Here is a 22,372-nt window from a genome sequence, read left to right as displayed (position 1 = left end):
TCAGATGAATTTTACACTTACATGCCGTCGTCTGAAATTCAAATTAATAACTTTTAAAAATTACAATAAGATTCAATTGTAAGTTGGTGCCCTAGTGAAAAATAAATATACTAAAATGTAATTCATGCTAGGTATACTACAAATACATTTACATATTACGTACCCTGCAATTGTACTTTTAGCACTGGTATATTTAAAGTCTGCTAAATTGGACCAACTAATTTTGTACTTAATGTACTTTAATTGTGTGAAAGTAGTCCTGAAGTGCATACTCAGGTATATTTGATTGTGCTAAAGTGGAACTATCGTAAGTATACTTTAGGTACACTTGAAAGATTTTGCATTTAAAAACAGATATTACTATCATCAATAGTGACATTAACACATATTTTAGGTTTAATATTAAGAAATGTGCATTGTGCACAAATAAGTTTAATTTAACATTTTTATATCAGTCTCAAGAGATATTTCAGTAATTATGTTAATAGACTTGAACTACATTTTGCTTAGTATAAAATAAATTTATTTTAAATCTATAGGGTGGTACTTTACAATAAGGTTATACATAGAATAAGTATTGTATAATAGTGCTGTCAATCGATTAAAAAAATAAAAATAAATAAATTAAATTTTTTGTTTCTGAAATTATTCGTGATTAATCCCACCGAACATTCAAGTTTTTAAATACACTTTTATATTGCGATAATTTCACATTAAATTTTTAAATTAATGTTGAAACATACATAAACAGTGTATTTTTTAATTCTATCACTGTTACCAATATTACTGATCTCTCTAGGAAATTCTTTTTTTTCTTAATATTTAACCAGTGACTATAGCTATTTAACATTACAGTATAATTGAGAGCTTTCAATTTTTACATTACGCTTCCAAAAAATAACAACTTCTAATCTGAGTGAATTTAAAACAATCTTCACATGAACCTATTATTTACCTGTGGCCTTCAGCAAGTAGGAAAAATACAGAAATTGAATATTTCATAAAATTCCAATTTCATAAAAGCACCATTGAGGTAAAATTCTGCATGTAATTTACTGACATTGCACAGATTAAAGGTAATGACCAGCACAATCTACCAAGAGCAGCACAAATTACTGCCTGCTTTAAGACTTTATTGGGCGTTAAAAGATGATGCAAATAAGTAAGTAATTTAATAAGCGCAAATGTTGCGTGACTCAATTCAACACTCTTCTCTGATAAATTTTATGTCTGAAAGGGAAACTCCTACAAATGCATATTCAATAAGGTCAGGTGCAAAAATAACTCTGTCCACACCTTTGCAGCACTAATTCTTCACTGCATGTCTTTAGTAAATACCGACAGTGCTATTTTAAAGCCAAAAGATGGTTTAGTAAATCTGTCCCTTAATTAAATATAGATGAATTCTTAAAGCTACACAACTTCTTCATTTTCTATATTTATTCTTTGATTAATAGACATCACATCAGCTGGGTTATTAGATTATTTGGCTGCTATTACTTTAAGAGCTGCCGCTGCTGAACATGACATGGATCTGACACACATGCTCGTAGTTTCATTCGCCCTTTAATATGAAATGATACTGGCTACAGCGCAGACGCCGCATTTGTGTGTGTATTTGAAGAGCACGTGCTACGAGTACAGTATAGCGGCTGACAGGACAGGTCAATTCGTTTTCACTGACATATGACCTAACAACATCTCATCTGACCACAGTTCACTGTTGTTCTATTGAAGCTCCTTGTCACCTGTACCTTCCCCGCACTTGTTTTATTAGTGCCTGTTGCTGAAGCGCAGTTAGAGTGTGCGTCTTAAATGTCTCCCATTTGATGTGGTTGTAAAGACGTTCTGCGACTAAATAAACCCACTTCTTGTCAAGAAAAAAGAAACAGAAGCAGCAGTTATGGGGTGGCCAACCCTAGCTCCACCCCTGCATTAAAGGGGTCATCGGATGCCCATTTTCCACAAGTTGATATGATTCATTAGGGTCTTAATGAGAAGTCTATAAAATTTCTCAATGGTAGTGTAAAAAACACTTTTTACCTTGTTAAAGTCAGCCCTTTTTAGAGCGAGCTATTCTGTTGCATGTTCCTTTAAATGCTAATCAGCTCTGCTCACCCCGCCCCTCTCTGCACTGTGGTGATGAGCCGAAATGTTTTCTTTAGTTTAACGGCAAAATTTGCTAACAAGCACATTATTAAGAAAGGCCATTTGTAAAGATGCATAAAAAACCCTTATACTCACTTCTGCTGTGGGTGAAGCTGCATCACGAATGATTCGCACGAATATAGACGCATATGTAGATTGGGATCTGCACTTTCCTTTCAAAAACGAAAGTAATGTTAATCTGAGTCTTCAGTGGCTCAGATGTCGGGAGTAAATGACGACTGCTATGTTCATTATTACATCCAACAAAAGAACACTCAATCGCTCAATCTGAGACATTCTTGTCTTCCCTGCACCTAAGTCATACAATGCTGATCAGAGTCGGACTGTTTCAGCTCGGTGAGGGCGGGTCTAAGGTAAGGTGCTCATGTCAATCAACTATAGGGGGAGCGGCCTCTGTCTGTGTGTCATTACCAAGCGGCTCTCTCTATTGAAACCAATACGGAAGTGACTTAAACTGCAATTCATCCACTGGCCGCTAGAGACTGGCTGCAAAAGGGAGTCAATCCCATAGACTCCCTATGTTAAAATGCCCAACTTTACAGCAGAAAAAAATATGTTTACAGCCTGGTACAAAAAGTGGTTTTGGTCTATATAGCTAATTTTGCCCTTTCTGTCAACTGTGAGGGGGCCGGGGGGGTGAATTTTTTTATAACCCATCCGTTTAAGTTATATTAAGTATTTAAGTTATATAAAGTTCAGCATAATTAAGGGCGTGGTCACTTGAGTGACAGGTGGATTGCCGCTGCTGTCACCACTGTCGCGCTAGGCGGGCATGGTTTCAGCAACCAGCTCCACCCACGTCCTGCCTCTCTGCCCATTTTTGATTATCCGGAAGTGACGCGCGATGACGCGATTCCAAGATGGCGACGGCCGACTCCCACCCACTATGAGCTTCAATAACACTCTTCAGAAACCTACGGGTGACGTCACAGACACTACGTCCATTTTTTTTACAGTCTATGGCCTTTACCCTGGCATGAAGCTGAGAATGACCTGATTTTAAAAAGGGGATATTGCTTTTAAAGATTAAAAAAATACCACTTGGTGGATTTTTATCATTGTAGGGTGGTTGTTTACACAAACTGCCAACACAAATGAATGTTCACACAACATGTAAAAGTGAGTTTTGCATTCGATGACCCCTTTAAATATTTTTACCGCCGTTAAACTGGAAAAATGAATTGCCTGCGTTAACGCAGTAATTTGGACTAAATATTAGTTTATAATAATTTAATACAATACAATAAAGGGTTAATATTTGCAATGTTTAATTTCCACATATACAAATACATTTTAAATATTTTTTTCACAATTTTAAACAACAAGGTTAATTAGAAACAAACATTAAAAATAGTATTTGTATAAATTAATTTACCAAAATTAATAAAAAAAATATCCAGTACGTAGTTTATGATACCTAATGCATCTGCTAAATGCATAAAATGTACTGCAGTAAAGTGCTACCCTGAGGATTATAGGATGAGGGCATACAAAGCATCACATGAAACATCTAACTGGTACATGGTCTTAAGTCAAATGAAAGGCAGTACAAATATGTTGGTTTTTTTGTAGCACAAAATAAGACATCAAGTGGCAATTGGCGGGCAAAACATGTACAACTTAGTTAACACTATAAATACATAAATGCAGCATGTGTGAGTCCTAAACTACTCTGAGACTCCCGTGAGACAAAATAACACATCAGAGAGGTGCGCGGTCAGGAATCTAAATTTGTGGAGAGGAATTTGGATAATACCAGCAGAAAGCAGCGGGTGAGGCCGCAGAGCATGGCTGGGCGAGGAGTGAGGTGGCAGACGGGGAGGAGTCTCCACAGACAGTTGGAGGGCTTAAGCCTGGCGGACAGGGACTTGTCAAATGCAGCTGTTGCGGACACTGATTGATAGAGTTTGTATTCCAGCTCAAACCTGAAAACAGCTTGGCCAGTGCCAAGTAAATGGGGTGTGTCGTCTTTTCAAACATTAAAATTAACAACATCATCTGGAGACAGAACCTGAGAAAAAGAAACATGCTACAAATAACCAGTATAAAGAAAACTAATAATGAGTGCAATGGACAAAAACATATAATATACTGACCCTGGACCACAAACCAGTCACACGGGTCAGTTTTTTGAAACAGAGATTTATACATCATCTGAAAGCTGAATAAATAAGCTTTCCATTGATGTATGGTTTGTAGGGTAAAATTGGACAATTATATTTATGGTAGAAAATTTGCAAAATATCTTTACTTAATAACCTAATGAGTTTTGTCATCAAAGAAAAATCGATAATTTTGAACCATATAATGTATTTTTGGCTATTGCTACAAATATACTTGTGCTATATAAGACTGGTTTTGTGGTCCAGGGTCACATATAATATAATATAATATAATATAATATAATATAATATAATATAATATAATATAATATAATATAATATATGCATGTACAATATATTATTTACATAAATTCCACACTCAAACCACATGACAACCAACTAATAAATAACTAATAGCTTATCAAATAGCTTATTATGTTTACAAATCATGGTAAAATTTGGATCTCTTTAAAGGACTTTGGTTCACCTGCTACTAAATCAGCATATGTGTGGCCCTTGACCTGAGGGTAACAAATATGTCAGTCAGCTCATCAAAACATGTGGCTATTTGCATCTATGTCTCCAGTGGGTTATAAAACAATGACGAAGAAGTCAAAGACGAAAAAAAAAAAAGATCCTTCTAGCAAACAACACTTCAAACCCACTTTCCACTTTGAAGTTTGATTGAATCATATCCTGCTAGGTAGCACCTCCTTCTCTTCCAAAAGGCGGATGAGTTGACTGAAACTCTCCTTCACGGCCTCCATGTTGCTCGTTGTGCTGCCTGCGAGAATCCATCGCTTTCCTCGGGTCAACGGCTGCAATTCAAAGTACTTCTGAATCTAAAAAAAAAAAGAAATAACAAAACCAGCCCTTATTTATATGATTAATTATTTGGTAATGCTTTACAATAAGGTGTCATTTGTTAACATTAGTTAATGCATTAACTAACATGAACAAACAATGAACAATACATTTATTACAGTACTTATAAATCATTGTTAATATTAGTTAATAAAAACTGTTGTTCATTGTTTGTTCATGTTAGTTAACAGTGCATTAAATAATGTTAAACAATTTGTGATTTTAATAATGCATTAGTAAATGCTGAAATTAACTTTAACTAAGATTAATAAATGCTGTAGAAGTACTGTTCCTTTTAAACAATGAAATTAACTAATGAAAACTAATTAACCTTATTGTAAAGTGTCAGGTTTAATTTAGTCAGAATTCAAGACACATTGGGAAAAATTCCTGGTAAAGAAAAAAACATTGCAATAACCGAAATCCTGTTCAATTAAATAACTTAAAATTTAAAGATTTATTTGACAGTTTTTACGTTTTGCATCCAAATTAAGGTTTTATTTTGACTTCAAATTCCTCAAGAACCTCTAACCTAATTGTGGCTATATTATTATAATATAATATTTTATTATACCCCAAACATAACTAATGAATGCATTTTTATAAAGAAAGGTTAAAATGTGTTGCCAAGTTTAAATAATGTTTATATTTACTTCTCATAAATAAGTGAAAGTCAAGAAATGTCAACATGTGAATGTTTTTCAAGTTAATAAATTAGTTTATTTTTATTACAATTATTATTTGTGTATACCCTGAACTACAAAACCAGTCATAAGGGTCAATTTTTGCTGAATAAATAAGCTTTTCATTGATATATGGTTTGTTAGAATAGGACAATATTTAGATGAGATACAATTATTTGAAAATCTAAGATCTGAGAGTGCAAAAATCACCTTTAAATGTGTTCAAATTAAGTTCTTAGCAATGCATATTACTAATCAAAACTAAGTTTTGATATATTTATGGTAGGAAATTTTTTATGGAACATGATCTTTACTTAATATTCAAATGTTTTTTGTCATAAAAGAAAAATCAATGATTTCGACCCATACAATGTATTGTTGGCCATCGCTACAAATATACCAGTGCCACTTACGACTGGTTTTGTGGTCCAATGTCACATTTTACCATAACAATAAGACTTCCTTTCTTGTAAAAAACTCAAAACTTTTCTCACAGAACAGCAGAGACACTGTAACATGCAGCAGGGAAACTATGCAGATTCAGTTAATAAGTATTCACATACTCAAAACTGTTAGTAACAACTGATTAAGAGGATAGTATGTCAAAGCTTTGTGCTCTGTGCTTGATTATAGTTTTACGTCAGCCCTTCATTATAGTTCAAGCAGATCAGAACCATCTGTTAAATTTGACCTATTCAAAGAATATCATCAAGCTTCTGCTCATAAGACACAACATGACTAACCCTGCAAGTCATAGCAAGGATAATGTCAGTTTTGCAGGAGTCATTTGTGATAATAAATATCACATTTACAGAAGAAAAACACTGACATGCCTTCTAACCGATCCTGTGTCGCACTACAATCCTTCAAGCTTTTTAAGGCCACAAACGTTCGGACTATTGATAGCACCTAGCATATCACAGCCCACAAAAGGAGATACAGGTTTTTCACATTTGGATCCAAAACTCTGGAATGGCTGTCCTGATAATGCTCAGGGCTCAGACACACACTATCAGGTTAAATCTAGATTAAACACACATCTCTTCAGCCGAACTGTCACATACTGCATCTCATATCCTCATGTCGAAACATCTCTGCCTGAAATATGAACAGCCGCTTTCTATCGCAGGATTCATTTTTTTCTGAATGACCCTAATTGATACGAGATAACGAGATATGAGACGTGGTGAAACCATGATATCCTCGCATTACTGTAGATACAGAAAGATAGCCATCTATTATCCACCATTTACCTTCCTTAAAACAAAAAGAAAAGCAGCATCAGATGTCCCTAACCAAATGAGATAACCTGCAAAGTGTTGGTAGATAAAAGCACAAGGAAATACAGTCCACAGGACAGATAAAGTTAGACCAGAGGATATGTTGCTACAACAAACAGATGCAACTATGTCGATCGTTTCGCAATCTGCAAGCGTGATGGACACTTGCTGCTAATCTGATGATAACAGATAGAAAGCCTGAAAAATCTAATCAAACTGTTCAGCTTGATGAGTCTTTTGTCCAAAGTATCGCAACTCAATCATCCTCAGACAGAATCACAAGTGAAGCACTTGTTTTTGCAGCGCAGGCATCTAACTGTGCCATGTTGGGATTTATTAGTGTCTGCTGTTTTCATGACGGCCTACTTCACTGAGTCAGAAGATTGTGTCTCGTCTTTCCTCCAGCAGAGTCTTTAGGGGGCACTGAGCTGTGCCTTGCTCATAGTGTAACAGGAGTTTAATGACAGATTAGGTCACTTCAGCCCGGGGCCTGACCGACCCAAACAGTGTTAACAAATCCGTCTTGGTAAAAGGAGCTGCCGTCTGTCAGTGGCAGGCCCCCTTCTGGAGAACACAAGGTTTGCACTGAATTTGTTAGGTTATGTAAACGAGGAAAACAAGGGGACAAGAACAACTTTCTTTCTTATAAATTATTAACATTAATAAATTAACCAATACTTCTTTTTTTTTTTTTTTTGGCTTTGCTTATGTTGGTTTGAAGTTGCATCTTGCACCATGGTGGCAGATGGCTGTTGGGATGACAAAAGTCATTCGGTCAAGCTTTCAGGTCACTGGGACCAATGAGTGGCCTGGCTTATCAGAGAGAGCAGCTTAAAGCTTTGATAACTTGCTGTGTTGTCTAGTTCCAGAAATTTCACTTAAAGTCACTATGGACAAAGCGGAAGAACAAAAACAACACTGTACATCTTTCAAGCATGACTCATGTCATTAAAATGTTTTAAGCTAATTAAATATTAGTGCATTTTGTACTATGGTGCCTTATGTAAAGTAGATTTTATGACAATTAGTATTGATAACCGTATTTATCTACCTGGACATTTAAACGTTAAATAAAAAAAAATTTCTAGTTAAAACTACATGCATATGAATTTCTTAAAGGGATCCCTGGGTATTAAGACTTGTATGGCTTTATTAACATAAATGATGTCTTTTACCGAAACGTAGTGGAAAGCCTATACAAAATTTACGATATTTAAAAAAATCCACATCGTTTTATGCATATTTTGCATAAAGACTATGGGGGGCGGCATTATTTCCATGATTGCAATGGTTGCACAGAAGCTACTGATGCTACCCGTTGCTTTTTTAACACAACAAAACCTGGAAAATAAAATACTGATACAATGACCAGAGCTACAGAAAGAGCTTACAGGTGGTGATGGATATAAGCGTAGGCTTAAACCAAATGCTGTACCGTCAATTTTTACGTCTAAACGCCCCAGGATATCGAGTTTATTTTTACCTTATTAAGGTTTATTTGTCGACAGGCATCTTCCCATTCTTTTCTCCTCTTTTTATCACTAGGAATTCAGTGAAGACTTACATTGCTTCTCTTGTTGCCCTTTGACTGAAAATTTCAACTAAAATCCAATGTGGTATCGTATCAGTATTTTATTTTGCGAGTTGTGTTGTGATAAAAATAGCAACAGGTAGCGCCAGTAGCTTACAACCATTGAAATAGTCCAAAATATGTATAAAATGATGTGGATTTTTTTGAATAATGTAAATCTTTTATGGGATTTTTACTACATATTTCAGTAAAACACATAATTTATGTTATATTAAGCCACACAAGTCTTAATACCCAGAGTTCCCTTTAAATTTCAGTTGATTTTATTTGTGCATTTTCCTTTGAATTGGAGTTCTGCATCCTTTGTGGCACAGGGTATGTTACATTCATTAGTTTTTAAATGTAATATTGATGTCACACCCCCGGACTTTCTTGTTTGGTTTTTCCCATTTTCCCCGCTGTTCTGAGTGTTTTGGTTTCTCCGTCATTGTCTGCACCTGTCTGTGTAATTAGTCTGTGTGTATATAAGGTGTGTGTTTCCCATGTATTCTTGTCGGTCTTTAATGTTATATGGATGTCTTACCCTGCTGTTCCTGTGTCTGCTTGTATTCCGTTGGATTTATTAAATATTCGTCTTTTACTACGTCGTTGTTCGTGTGTTCCTGCCTACATCGTGACAATTGAAAGCAGAAAAAATAGTGCATTTATTTTTTATTTTACTTTTATTTATTTTATTTTAAATTAATATTATTTTATTATTTATTTTTCCAAAAACAAATAACAGGAGTAGAAAACAGATAAACACATAAAAACCAAAGATCAACTCATGCCACAGATGCAATTTTTAAATTTTTCTGCTATTGATATTACAGGGATAGTTCACCCAAAAATGAAAGTTCTGTCATTAATTACCCACCCTCGTGTCTTCAGGTGAGCGATGGTCTTATGGGTTTGGAACAACATGAGGGTGAGTAATTAATGACATTTTTTTTGGGTAACTATCCCTTTAAGTCTGTTAAATTGCTCCCGCAATTTAAATGTTCAGTTTTGCATTCTGAAAAATACAACCCTGTTACATAAGCACAACACAATTAGAATATGAGACAAATAGGAAGTGCTAAAAAAGAAAACCAGTGATATAAATAAACAGACTTGTTTTCAGCCAGCTGATACAACAAAATGCTAATTTGTTATGTGTGCGAGAGTGGGTGGTAACTTTAGGACCATTCCACTCTTGACTGATGATCGCACAGGGGGCAGAGTGTGTCCTGCTGCTTTTAGGCCAGCAGATATTACCATTACGAGACTCATTAGGTGTTGTCACAGGTGTCACGTCTTTCTTGTCAGAGAAACACTAATAGGGAATTGTCACTCTGCCAAAGAAAGAACAATGACCACTGAATCAGTATAAATTATTAAAATGAAAACAGCAAATGCTCAAATGTAGGGTAGGAGACATAAACATTTATCAGCCATTTATACAAGCTAGAACTCTGTGACCTGTCTATAGGATGAGATGAGATGATCCGCAGCCATCTGAATGGCTATCTAAAGAGGGCCAGACATTGCATGAGCTGAATGGTGTGTCTAGCCTGCACAAATAGGCCGGTGGCCAGAAGCCGAACTGTAATTCCTCTTGTTGCTCTCTAGCCAGCACGAGCTGCAATGGATCCAGTCCTGCTCTGGAGTTCTCACCATTATTTATGCCTTTCACAGGCAACTGCAGATATGAATGTCTTTTCATTTCTATTCTTGAGGTTGGGGCTTTACCAAGGCAATTCAGGTTACAAGTCATTCTCTTGGGTGTGATGGATAAATTCCATGTGGGTTTGGAAACCGCAAAACTCTCTGGTTACTTGCCCAAGCAAACAGCCACTAGACCATTTCATAGCACCAGTCAGAGTTAAATGGACATAAATGGGTTCATATGTTGAGTTGTGTTTGGATAGCGCCACACGGTACTGTAGATCTGAATAAAACGGCTGGGGCTGCAAAATTGCCAGAGGGAAATAAATATCTGCTAAAACTCATGCCTTATTCGTTTGAAAAATGAAAAAGTATAATCAATATGTCAGCGTACGTCTCAAAAAATTAGTCTGGCTTCTCATGTTCAATTGCAGTATTTATTAAGCTTGTGTATAAAAGAGCTCAGACATTGTGAACGTGACTTTTTGTTAAAAAATATTGCTGTTTTTGAAAACTGCTAATATGGATGTAACATATGTGACCTTGGACCACAAAACCAGTCTTAAGTCGCTGGGGTTTATTTGTAGCAATAGCCAAAAATACATTGCATGGTTCAAAATTTTAAATTTTTCTTTTATGCCAAAAATCATTAGGAAATTAAGTAAAGATCATGTTCCATGAAGATTTTTTGTAAAATTCCTACTGTAAATATATCAAAATGTAATTTTTGATTAGTAATATGCATTGTTAAGAACTCAATTTGAACAACTTTAAAGGTGATTTTCTCAGTATTTTGATTTTTTTGCACCCTCAGATTCCAGATTTTCAAATAGATGTATCTCGGCCAAATATTGTCCTATCCTAACAAACCATACATCAATAGGAAGCTTATTTATTGAGCTTTCATATGATGTATACATCTCAGTTTTGTAAAATTTAACCTTATGACTGGTTTTGTGGTCCAGGGTCACATATGTTTTTATGTTATTACCATTAACTATGGACATTTTGCCAGGTATGAGCGTGGCGGTATTAACTCCAAGGTCATGGGTTCGATTAGCAGGGAATGAATGAGCAGATTAAGTCATTCTGCATAAGCATCTGCAAAATGAGGAAAAAAGGTAATGACAATGCTGCAATTTCTGTAAGTTTTACATGTACTGGTCGATTTCCTGAGTGCTCAGAATGTCAAAATGATTTGTGAGCATGAGTATTTGTCCTGCGCCGCTGTGGTTAGACAGCATTCAACAACTGTTACATTAGACAGAAAGTCCCAACTGAAGAACATCACCAGGTCTCACCTTGGGCATATAAGGGCGTGCTCGGATATCAGAAAAAGCCAATTACTTTGGGTGACAAGTTTCCCCCTGAAGATATCAGTCAGCTGTAGAGAACACACTTGAAAGAAATGTCTAGATATCGCCAGATGCACTTACCATGAAATTGAGCTGGTCTCACTTGTTTTTTCAATGTCTAAAGAGCCTGCAGTTATGTGCTTGGCAAGGCACAAGGCTTTCAAAGAGGCCCCATAAAATATCACTTACAGACAATATCTAATGCTTTGGACACATTTAAAAAAGAAACAAATACCTCAAACTTGGAGGTGGGTCGCAGACTGAGAAAGTATAATCTTTAAAGAGCAATTTCGAAACAGAGAGATCAACTTATTTAATGGGCTTACATAAACGTACAGGATCAAAGAGATTTCTTCAGTTATTAGTAGCATATGAAGCATGGTAAGGTGAACGTGTAAAAACAACATTTTAGCAAGAAGTTTATACAGCAACCCTTTCTACACTCTACATTGTCTGTGGGTGTAAGTAATATACTCACCACTAACTTCCTGTTTTCCCAGAACAGTTACATCTACATAAACATGCTTTCTCAGTAGTGTTGCTAATGTTAAGACCGAAGTCAGATAGAATTTGGTATATTTAGAATTCAAAATATTTAGAATTTATACTACGGGGCCGTTGAATACTTAAATCTAATTGGCTGACGAATGTTCTAAGGTGTGCATTATTTTTAGGACTGCATTACATGTCTATATCACTTCGCCACATGATTTCAGTTATTTTACAGCCTAAAACAGCAAAATAACCAAAACCCACAAAGACACTAGCCAAACAAATAAATACGGTAAACAACAGGATAAAAACGACTGATTATTTCCATGTTTTTGCCACAAAATGATGTTTTATTATGTACGGAAAGCACAAACTGTATTTCTCCCACTCTCTCTTCCTACACACACACATTCAGTTTTTAGTGCTGCTCTGATGATTAACAACTTAAAAACTACATGACGTTTCTCACAAGCGAGGGACCAATGCTTAGTAGAGGGAACACTATTAGTAGAGATGCTGCTGCCGATCACTTTTGAGAGACGCATAGACTTGAGAGAGGTAATTCATGAGCTTAATCTCTCTCTCTTTCCGCCTGTCTGTCTGTCTGTCTGCCAGTCTGTCTAAACTTAAATATTAACTGCATTAGTTTGCTATCAACGGCTCAAGTGTTGTTACTAGGTCTAAAATTACGTTTTGGAAATAGCAACCGAGGCATTGGATGAGCTGCGTAAGAAATTAATCCTACTCACAATAAAGTTTTAAGGACAAAAAATGGACAAATGGCTTGAAATATGTCATCTGATCGATGTCTTGAGGTGTGGTAACCGTAGTATAAGTGGATTAATTGACTTTGGACGTTGTCACCTCAGGTGTGCATTATTTTAAGAATTCAACGGCCTGTTGTCAATTATTCCTTACATATTTACAAAAATAAATATACTAAAATGTATTTAAAATACATTTAATTCATACAAAGTATACCACAAATACATTTACATATTATGTACTTAAAAAATACTCTGCAATTGTACTTTTAGTATACTAAACTGGTATATTTAAAATGCTAAACTTGAACAACTAATTAATGCACTTTAATTGTGTGGAAGTAGTGCTGAAGTACAACTTAACATATACTTAAGTAGATTTGATTGTGCTAAAGTGGAACTATTGTAGGTATACTTTAGGTACACTTGAAATATTTTGCATTCAAAGACAATCCTCATCAGTAGTGACATTAAGACATATTTTAGTCTTAATAATAAGAAATGTACATTGTGCACAAGTAGTACTGCAAATAAAGTTTAATTACAATTTTTATATCAGTTATGGTGCGTTCACACCGCACACTTTGTCTGCGTCAGGCAACGCACCTAACGCATCTAGTTTGACGCATGTACGTTGAAGCTGGCAACGCTTGCTTTTTGGTGCGTTCACACCGCACACGTCAGGCAACGCTCCCAACGCATCTAGTTTTCTGCACACTTCCCCTGAATAAACCATGGCAAACTATTGGGACTGGACATTTTGGAATCCTCTCATGAACATGTTTCGCTAGCTAACGAAATGGGAAATAATTACGTTGAGAAAAGATTTGACAACCCGATCTCTTCAGCGATCTTCATCCAAGCAAGTTCCTTTACATTCCTGTCTTTATACAACAACGAGAACGGATCATACAATTCTCTGCGATTGCAGACGGCTAGAATAAGTTTGTAGCCGTCTTCAATCGCAGAGAATTGTATGTTGTTGTTTTTTCTGCTCCCGCTTCATTCAAAATACGTGTGGTGACGTCGCTACAGTGAGACGCTCTGATTGGTTGACGCACTGCGTCAAGTGCGTTAAGTCCGTCAAAAGTTCAACTAGCTGAACTTCTGCGTTGCTTGCGTTGGCTGCGTTGACGCTTGAAACGCAGGTAACGCTTGAAAAGTTGACGGATCCAACGGACACAACGCAACACAGAGCCTCTGACGGACTCAACCATTGACTTTACATGTAATCTTGCCGCAACTGACGCATGACGGTTTGGGCGGTGTGAACGCAGCATAAGTCTCGAGTGATATGTCAGTAAATGGTAATAGACTTGAACTATACTTAGTATTAAATAAATGCATTTTAAATCTATTACTTTTTTACTAGGGTAGCCTGCTCTAAACAGACTTCTATCATGACAACTCTGAAGATTTTTGCATGGTTAATGGATATGACAAGGTTAATGTATTTGGTCTTGGTGGAATAAATCTGCTATGCTGCTGAATTGCTGCTGCTGTTGGTTTTTGCTGTTGTTGTAGATTATTGCTGCTGCAAAGCAAGAACAGGAACTTGCCAATGCATATGTGTTATGGTGCTGTGAGTATTTAAGACATACTGCTGCTGCACAAATAGCATATATAATAACCCGTAGCAGATCTATACAGGTGGAGCTGGGGAGGTGGAGAGTTTCAGAGTAACTCTGAAAGTGTGCTGCGAAATGCTCGAGTGAATGCTAACCAGCCATTTAAATGTAAAGCAGTAAGTTCATTAACTGCATATGCAACATGAACCAATGAGCTTCTGCCAAGTATTTTAATCCTGTGACTATCATCAGTTTGCATTAATGACCCATCAGGCTGCTCCATCAAGAGTTTCATGACAGAACTTGGTATTTATGGTAAACTGAAACTAAAACCATAAAATATATATATATGTAACTTTCAGTTATGTATAAAACTATAACAGTATTGCAATGAATCTCGTGTGACCTCATGGGATATAGTAAAGTGTCCATCAGATGTAAATGTCAAAATCCTTGTCGATGTAGCAGGTCATCTGGGTATTTGTTGCCAACGGTTTCATTAATACTGCATTTTAGGCATACTGTTCTTTTGACAAACTTTTTGACATAAGAATGCATGTTTGACATATTCTGACACAGGGAATTAATTGTTTGTGGGTGGTTTGTGCTATAAAACACTGTGAAACCAGAGTGTTACAGTGAGCAGTGACAAAGAGATGGAGACAGACGGAGCGAAGTAAGAGTCCCTATAATTTTGCTTGGATGCTTAGGTAGGTCCCAAAATCCCAGTGAGGAGAGCCAAGATCAATAACCCCGAAACTTCACTGGAACACCGCCAAGGTCTTGCCGGGCAACAAATGAAGACTTTAAGCGGCGCTGTGCTGTTCTGGCCAGAGATTTACTGTCTTGTACCGCTCAGACGGGAGAGCAGCTCCCCAAAAAGCGCAGCCCTGTGAAAGAGTTCAAAGCAGACCGATTCTCCCCTCACTCTCTTCTAAAAGCCAACTGACCAGTGCCAGATCAGAGGTGTCCTCTGGAGAATCATAAATCCAGACGGCACAGGGACACTTACCGTGGTCCTTTCCAAGGCTTCAGAACAATGCTATTGCACTTAAGGCCCAGGGACTGTGATAATGTACTTTCCATATAAGCAGCGACTACAAATGCATATAAAAGATGTCTCAGATATATTCCCACTTGGACAGAGAAGAGCTTGACCTTTCTTTCTTTATTTTTACAACCCCTTATGTTTGTATTGATCTTTTTTTCCTTTATTTTTACTAGGATTGAATGATTACCAAAGCCACCAGTTGTTGTTTTAGTGAACTACCAGATTTCACTCTCTCCAAAAATATAGGGGAGACCACCATAATGAGGTATGTGAAATGTATGCATGCTATACATGTCAGGGATAATATACGGCTAGCTGTGCATTAAACGATTTTAATGCACAACGAGGAAGCAAAGAACCACCTGATGTGAAGCAGAGGGTGGTTGCCTCTAGCAGGTTTAATGCACAACTTGACATGCATTATTCCGCTTATACCATGGTCCTTTGCCAGCATTTCTGCAGTGCAATATTTATATGGTAAAAATGACAGTTATTTTTCTCAGTTATTGCTTGTTAGCATTCTGCCTGCTTCAATTAGACACAGAGATGAAATATGAGGATCAGTGAGTTGAAGGTCCAATTTGGCGTTTCAATGCAGCTTCAAAGGGCTCTACACGATCTCAGCCAAGGAATAAGGGTCTTATCTAGCGATTGGTATTTTTTTCGGCCTACCCTACCTTTTTGAACCAAATTACACAGACGAAGAACTAACCACAGATGACTTTTCCAACATGATTATGCAATGCGTGAAGTCGTAGATGCACATGGCAGAGCTAGAGCAAAATGAAAAGAAAATACAATATTTTATTACTTTTTTTTTTTTTTGAAATGACTGATTATTTTGCTAGACAAGACCCTTATTCCTCAGCTGAGATTGTGTAGAGCCCTTTTGAAGCTGCATTGAAACTGCAATTTGAACCTTCAACCTGCTAATCACCATTGAAGTCCACTATATGGAGAAAAATCCTGGAATGTTTCCCTCAAAAACCTTAATTTCTTTTCAACTGAAAAAAAGACATGAACATCTTGAATGAGATGGAGTTGAGTAAATTGTCTGGAAGTTTAAATTCAGGAGTGAATTAATTCATTAATGCATACCTGCCAGCCAATCAGAATCAAGTATTCAAACAGACCATGATATAAAAAACATTACTGAGGTGTCATACACCCAACTTTTAGAAGAAGCACCAGTGCACACGTCCACAGGCAAATCATACATACTGTTGTCGCTATTTCACAACATTTTTAGCAATTATGTTACTCAACAAAAATACAATCATTTTATATTTCAAATAAATGCTTAAATATATGAATCGAAATATTACTGTTTTTACTTTTAATCAAGCTTCTTTCAGAGACTAGTGTACATATTATCTGTAAATGTATATTTATATATAAGAGACATAATACATACATGATGGACAACCACTTCAGCTTCAGCCTATGATCTGCTGCCACCGCAGCTGAACTGTTATAAAAGTGAAATAAAGCAGGGCAAACATTCTCTGTGTGTATAAGGGGAAACCCTCTTTGACTGGATTAGTAAATAATTGTCAGGGTCAATGACTGGGCCTCAACCCCTGAGCTGACGGCAACCCCAGCACCATTTATGGGGAAGCAGAGGCTGTGACACCACTTGTCTGGACTTAGTTCAGATTTACAGTAACTCAATTCATTACGAGCTGGGAAAAGCGCCGCAATAGCTAACGTCTGGGCTTTGCGGTTTTAAATGGGTGCGCTGGCAGCCTCCTTAAGCCATCACATCCCGAATCCATCTGCGTGCACCTTCCCCAGCTCAGCCCTTCTCTACCTCGGCGGTTGGAGGTCTGGGTGGTGGCACAGCAGACCACACAATGGGGCTCAGGGGGCCTGTGAAAGGAGGTAAAACACCTCCCACCCTCCCCTGTTCCCTTCGCTGGCCCACCACTTTTTACTTTCCCAGCTCTGACAGGTGAACCACGGGAGAGAAGCACAACAGGCAGGCTCTCAACACACAGCATGTAGAGAATCAAAGAGACCCTCTCAAGATGATTTAAAACACACTCTGAGATGGAACCCTCACCCCTTTCCTGTACCTTGTGTCCTGGGACCTCAATCTGAAATCTGTGGTTATATGCTTTTTCTTGCGTGGCCTCACCTCACTGTAGTCTTGACAACAGCTTAAGCATGACAAAGTCAAGAATGGGGACGTCGGGAGGGGGATATGGGGTGACTGTTTTCAGTAAATTGAAAACATAGCAAGTGAGCGTGTGAGGATATTGCTGGAGCAGGGAATAAAAATCCAAGAACACTCACTGGCTTAAATCAGACCTGATTGTTGAGTTCATATATTATCATTTAGGACTCGTATAATACGGTATATTAGTCACTTAATCTACACTAGACCCTGAAGCCAAATTTATGCATTTAATGTTGCATCTGTACAGATTTTGAATACAGACTATGCATGATTCTTTTTTTGTTTTTCATTTATATCTGTGCACCAGTCAAAAACACAGTCAGCATATACCAGAGTATGTGAGCGGAGCGTTCTGTGCATTTATTAATCGCTCCGCTCCGGGTTCACAATTTCCCGCTCCCGCTCCACTCCTCGCTCATTGATATCAGAAACACCGCTCCGCCTTCGCTCCGCTTCAAAAAAAAATCTGAAATAATGTTTGAAATATAACGGTCCTGTTCATAATATATATTAAAATAAAAAATACTAAAATAAAATAACAGGAGAGTTTGGAACACCTAGTGTGCAAACTTTATTCCTACCACATACAAAGCTAATAACATTGTCAGCATTAAAAGAGTATAACTGCTGCTTTATGCAGTGCAAAGTTTGTAATGAAAATAAAAATACACTTTCAGTCAGTTATTTTACCTACGGATCACTGCATTTCTTGCAGATTTCTGCTCATTCGAATTCGGATACCATTACATTTGTTTTAATGCATTATTGACAGAGCGATTGCATGTGAATAAGTGTTGTACCTGTTTAAATCATGCTTTCACCAGAAAATATTCAGCATCTAGAAGGAACAAACTAATGCCTTGTGAACTTTAATTTACTGCTCATGTCCATTGCCGTCATTAAAGCATTCACATTATTTCTGATTTGAGTGATCCATCTCTATCAAGCTAGCTATACATGTTTAACATGTGAATTCTTGTTTAATATGCAGTTATATTACAGACCGTTGGCATGAATTGTACTCATGATGGAGCGGTGGTGGAGCGCGTGAAAACCACGACGCTCTGACTTTTCAAAAATCCGCTCCTCCCTCCAATCAAAATCACACCGCTCCACTCCGCACTCCGCTCCGCTCACATACTCTGGCATATACCATGCTATTAGGATATGGACTCACTGGAAGGTACGCAGTTCCCGTACATACCACATGATAGCACTAGACCAGGGTTGTGCACCATTCAGAAATGAATCTGAACTGATATAACATTCAGGATGCTGAATTGCAATTCAAATTCGAAGGTAACAAAGTAAACTATCTATGGAATACTTGTCAAAGCATTTAAAAGTTTTAATTTTTTTTACATTTGAAGATTTATAGGTCATATGGACAGAGAAATGACAGAACAACAGAGTGATAGAATTATGATAGATAATAGATGGACAGAGATAGAAGAAAATAACGACAGACAGGATAGACAGAGAGAAAGAAACAGACATAATAGCAGAGAAGATAGAGGATGGATGGATGGACAGATACAGATGGATAGACTGTAGGAATGTACAATATTAGATTTTTTAATTGATTGATTGATTAAAAAAAGAAGAAGCCAATGCCAATATATATTTCCTTTTGTTTTGAAACAACACCAAGGGCCATATTTCCTAACAACTTGTGCCAGCACAAACCATCTTTTGCTGTTAAAATAGTAGCGCATTTGAATGAAGAATGTCTTAAAGCAGGCTGTAATTTGCGCTGCTCTTGGTAGATTGTGCTGGTCATCATTAAAATGATCTGGCTGCGTCTATATTCTTTAATGTGTGCATTGTTAGTAAATCACATGCAGAAATTTCCCATCCCATCTGCGCTTTTATGGAATTGCGCTCTAGCGATAATTTGTCCTGCTTAGTAAATCTGGCCACAAGTCTCTACTGTGCAGAAAATATAAACATTTTTTTTTTGAGTAACTTATTTGTTAGAAATAATACCCATCATTTAAGTTTTTTTTAATGAGTGTACATTGAGTTATGAAAATAACTATAATAAAAACAATGTCTGCTTTTTTTTTTTTTTCTTTAGACAGATGCAGTTGAAGCCTTCACAATTTATTTGTAAATTTAACATTAATATATGGGCAAAAGCAAAAGAGATGTAAAAAATCTAAAGAAAAGCTCCTTGTATTTAAAGGGGTCATGACATGGATTTAAAAAAAAAAAAACTATTTTATTATGTTCTTTAAGGTTTATTTATAATGTTAATTATAAAAAAAGTGGAAAAATGATTACTTTCAACCCTGTTTTAAGGGGCAGGTCCTTTAAGACGTTAGTCTGTAATCCTCCACTGTTATGATTGGCTAACATCATTGCATAGGGAACAGTATCAATACCCTGCCCCCTTGCCATTGCATGTGAGTGTTTTGGCAACATGATAAAATAAATCGATAATTTCCAGACAAAACATGAAATCATTTACTTATAGTTTATAATGCAGCTGCAGTCAGATCAGGGACTTCATTATTCAACAAATGTGATGCGATCTAGGAAAACCCAACACATTGTGAAATTTGACCTTTTTTAGGTTTTGATACTATATGAAAGTAACAAAAGTTATGGCTAACTTAATTTGGCTGATGATTTTCAGGAATGGAATTTTGTGAAAAACGGGTTTAAAGTGCAAGCGCAGCGCAACTGTTCGGCCACCTTTTACAGGCTGTCATCGGACTCCTCCTCTTCAGTAACTTCAACACCCGATCTTTCATCTCTGGATGTGAAATCGTCCATTATAACATCGTTTAGGGACATCACGAAGATTGAGCTGACTGAAACGAGTAAGATCAGTGAGCAAAGTGAGCAGCTACAGTACTTCAGACTGCGCTGTTCTGTTTCTGTTCAGTTTACACAGGACTGGCAGGGAATGCGCATTGATACACCTTTATTAAATATGTCACGTGGTTTATTTTGATTGGTTAACTATTTTTGTGTTGTTCAGAGAAAGCACCTCTGCAGCGTGTTCTTAACATAAGAAAAAGACACAGCTTGAGCTTTCTGCAATAAATCACCATTTTTCTGCACTAAGCAAGGTATTTTTAGAGATGACAGACAAGATGTTATACAATAATAATTTAATGAAAACATAATTTTGACCAAAAATTGACATTCAACCTATTTTTCAAATTTCCTGAAAATCTCCCAGCGTGAGTTTTCCCAGATCCAACGGGTTTTCCCAGATTGCATCACAAATGTGAACTCTCCATGACACTGTGCCTTGTTTGCAAAACAGCATGCTCCGAAGTCCGAACAATCCTCTAACATGATTCGGGATGCCAGTAAAAATAAACTATCCACTTCTTCCTTACACTGGGATCCTTCTGATATTTGTGCAAAGATGCAAACGAGCTATTTAACCCAAATGCATCAAAGCGAACATTCTTTCTCTCCGTTTGTCCAATTGATGCACGTGGACTATATCAGAAAGCGAACACTCATCTGTATACTGTATTCAGTTTAGACAAGTAGACAATAGGCAGTGATTTATATTTCTTTTTTGCTTTTGATGCAATGTGACACTCGCATTCAGCGTAATCAAGTGTGAAGCCATTAAGAGTCTGAACTAGTGATGGGTTGTTCTTGAACGATTCGCTCATTTTGAACGAATCTTTAATGTGACTCGGGAAGAACGAGTCGTCTCAAGAGTGATTCGTTCAGTCGTGCATGTGCAATTGCGCATTTGCACAACCTATAGGTTCTGTACTGGAATTAGTTCACCTTTTACGAGTCTTCTGGTTTTTCGAGTCGTTCGTTCATCATGTGACAGCCCCATAAGCTTAACCTATGCTGTCTGAGCCAGAAAGTAAGGGAAGTAACACGTCACATTTTAATTATATTTTGCTAAAATGAATGAAATGACTCGAAAAAAGATTTGTTCATTTTGCTGAACGAGACTCAAAGGACCGAGTCGGTAAAATGATCCGAACTTCCAATCACTAGTCTAAACGCCAATGGGTGGGGCCTATGTTGAGAAGAAGACTATTCCTCAATGTCTTGCTCTGGAGGCAGTGTTTATGAAGGTGTGTGATGTCACCTCACACCTTGGATCTAAACGAGCCATTTTTGGTCCCATATTGTCAAAATCGAAATTTCCTGGCTTTTTTCATGATAACTGAGGTCTAGGGGCTATGTAACTACCATATGAGTTTCAAAACAGTCAATCCACAGTAAACTGCACACAGCCTGCTTAAAGTAGCTGTTCATTTTCACGAGCCGCTGTGACTTCCGTAACGATGTGACGTCTGATCTACTCAGTCACTGCCTTCAGTCACCACCCCGAGCACCAACCACTGTCCCACCCTCCTTTTGTCAAACCCAGACAATATCGTGTCCATAACATTGCTAAGCAACAACAACATGAAAACAAGTCGAGAAAACCCTGTTCAGTCGATAGATGTCGAAACTACATCATTGCACAGGCTTCAGAACAACGTGAATATAAGAGACCAGTGGCACGTCAACTTCAGCCTCTTTCACACAGCGATTCCGGTAAATACACGGATAATGTGTCCCATGATTTGTTCCGGAGTTGTTTGATTTGGTTCATTCACAGTTGTTTTCCGGAATCTGTGTGTGCTTTACACACAACCCATAAAGACATGTG

At 37.1% G+C, this 22,372-nt stretch overlaps 1 protein-coding gene across 1 annotated transcript in view; it reads right to left on the bottom strand.

Annotated features, from left to right (window-relative positions):
* Window positions 1–3,574: 3,574 nt before the first annotated feature.
* Window positions 3,575–22,372, bottom strand: part of arl15a (ADP-ribosylation factor-like 15a) — a 141,438-nt gene continuing 122,640 nt past the window's right edge. The window contains exon 5 of the mRNA XM_073841068.1: window positions 3,575–5,113. Coding sequence (XP_073697169.1) covers window positions 4,961–5,113 — 153 coding nt within the window. The 3' untranslated portion in view covers window positions 3,575–4,960. The remainder of the gene's footprint in view (window positions 5,114–22,372) is intronic.

Source organism: Garra rufa, chromosome 5 (genome assembly GCF_049309525.1).
Source record: "Garra rufa chromosome 5, GarRuf1.0, whole genome shotgun sequence".
NCBI lineage: Eukaryota > Metazoa > Chordata > Actinopteri > Cypriniformes > Cyprinidae > Garra > Garra rufa.
This window is presented reverse-complemented; position numbering and strand designations above follow the sequence as displayed.